The sequence below is a fragment of the Chiloscyllium plagiosum genome, unplaced genomic scaffold (assembly GCF_004010195.1).
Source record: "Chiloscyllium plagiosum isolate BGI_BamShark_2017 unplaced genomic scaffold, ASM401019v2 scaf_14515, whole genome shotgun sequence".
NCBI classification, from domain to species: domain Eukaryota; kingdom Metazoa; phylum Chordata; class Chondrichthyes; order Orectolobiformes; family Hemiscylliidae; genus Chiloscyllium; species Chiloscyllium plagiosum.
The window spans coordinates 52,477-54,583 of record NW_025215057.1 but is presented as its reverse complement, the minus strand read 5'-3'; the positions used below and the strand labels follow the sequence as shown (position 1 = coordinate 54,583).

At 55.3% G+C, this 2,107-nt stretch overlaps 1 protein-coding gene across 1 annotated transcript in view; it reads left to right on the top strand.

Moving 5' to 3' along the window:
• kat5a (K(lysine) acetyltransferase 5a) overlaps positions 1 to 2,107 on the top strand; it is a 19,548-nt gene that overhangs the window by 5,029 nt on the left and 12,412 nt on the right. Inside the window, exon 3 of the mRNA XM_043686692.1 lies at positions 1,089 to 1,343. Coding sequence (XP_043542627.1) covers positions 1,089 to 1,343 — 255 coding nt within the window. The remainder of the gene's footprint in view (positions 1 to 1,088; positions 1,344 to 2,107) is intronic.

Below are 2,107 nucleotides of genomic sequence, written 5' to 3'. Positions count from 1 at the left end.
CCGTGTCCCAAACTCGGGGTTCCCGGGCACACTGTCCACAGTCCCCGTGTCCCACACTCGGAGTTACCGTGCACACAGTCCCCGTGTCCCAAACTCGGAGTTACTGTACACCCAGTCCCCGGTCCCCGTGTCCCAAACTCGGAGTTACTGTGCACCCAGTCCCCGGTCCCCGTGTCCCAAACTCGGAGTTACTGTGCACACAGTCCCCGTGTCCCACACACTCCCCGGTCTCCGTGTCCCACACTAGGAGTTACCGTGCACGCAGTCCCCGGTCCCTGTGTCCCACACTCGGGGTTGCCGTACACACAGTCCCCGGTCTCCGTGTCCCAAACTCTGAGTTACTGTACACACAGACCCCAGTCTCCGTGTCCCACATTTGGAGTTACCGTGCACACAGTCCTCAGTCTCCGTATCTTCTATATAGAGTTACTGTGTTACAGTCATAGTGCCAGTTCAGCTCTCCATATATCACAGATTTGAAAATCGTTTTCTGAAAGGGGTGAAGGTGTGAGAATGCTGCTCACAGAGCTAAGGGGTTATAACTGTGAGCAATGTGTGGATAGGCCGAGGGGCTGATCTCGATTGAATCTAAAAATGACAAAGTGGGTATCGATTGTGTCCAACAATTAGATAATGTTTCCCCTCCCTGTGGTTCCGGGTAGAGACCTGAACCAAGAGGGCTACTCATTTGAGACCGAGCCAAATAAATCCCATGTGTAATTCAGGAGAAATACCCCTCCCGCACCCACACCAAGAGCAATGTGAATGGTGTTGATGAGTTTAAGGGGGATGCTGAATGGGGTGGGGGTGGGGAGTGAGGACGGGTTTGGAAGGAGCCTGGTACGGAGCGGACGGGCCGAATGGTGGGTTTTCTGCCCTGGGTTGGCTGCCGCTGCAGGTTCACCGAATGAGCTGCCATTATCGCTCCTCCGCCCCCTCCTTCATGATGTCACACTGACACCAGGCAGCCCGGCTGCTGACATCACAAAACCTCGTAACTGCCTTCCCGCCTCTAACGGTCTCGCCAGAATCGAACCTAACTCGGGTCGAGGGAGCAGCCCTTTCACCCAGCTTTCACCCTCGAGCAGGACTCCCAGGACAGCTCGGACGGTATTCCCTCGGCTCCCCGTATGACAGGCAGCCTGGTGTCAGACAGGAGCCACGATGATATAGTCACGCGGATGAAGAACATCGAATGTATCGAGCTGGGCCGACACCGCCTGAAACCCTGGTACTTCTCACCCTACCCACAGGAGCTGACCTCCCTGCCCGTGCTCTACCTCTGCGAATTCTGTCTCAAGTACCTGAAGAGCCTCAAGTGTCTGCAGAGGCACCTGGTGAGTGTGCAGGGTCGGCGTCTCCTCTCCCTCTCCTCCCCGGCAGGCAGCAGGTGTTGGGTACGGGCTGGGAAGCGGGGCACAGATTGGGTTGGCCCGTCTCGCGTGTGGGCAGTAAACACTGACCGAGTTTCGTGACGTGACCTTCCAGTGTTTGATTAGATTAGATTCGGCCCAACAAGTCCACACCATCCCTCTGAAGAGCAACCCACCCAGACTCATTCTCCTACATTTACCCCTTCACCAACACTACGGGCAATTTCCCACGGCCAATTCACCTGACCTGCACATCTTTGGACTGTGGGAGGAAACCCACGCAGACACGGGGAGAATGTGCAAACTCCACACAGTCAGTCACCTGAGGCTGGAATCAAACCTGGGTCCCTGACGCTGTGAGACAGCAGTGCTAACCACTGAGCCACTGTGCTACCCCCTCTGAGAAGCATCTGTACTGAGTCAAGTTAAATTGCACAATAGGTGATCACACCGACTGTATCACATGCACGCACACAGACATGAGGAGGTGTTGGTGATGGTGGTAGAGCGGGGCCCGTGGGAATATGGTACGGTCATCTGAAAATTAGATTAGATTAGATTACTTACAGAGTGGAAACAGGCCCTTCGGCCCAACAAGTCCACACCGACCCGCCGAAGCGCAACCCACCCATACCCCTACATTTACCCCTTACCTAACACTACGGGCAATTTAGCATGGCCAATTCACCTGACCTGCACATCTTTGGACTGTGGGAGGAAACCGGAGCACCCGG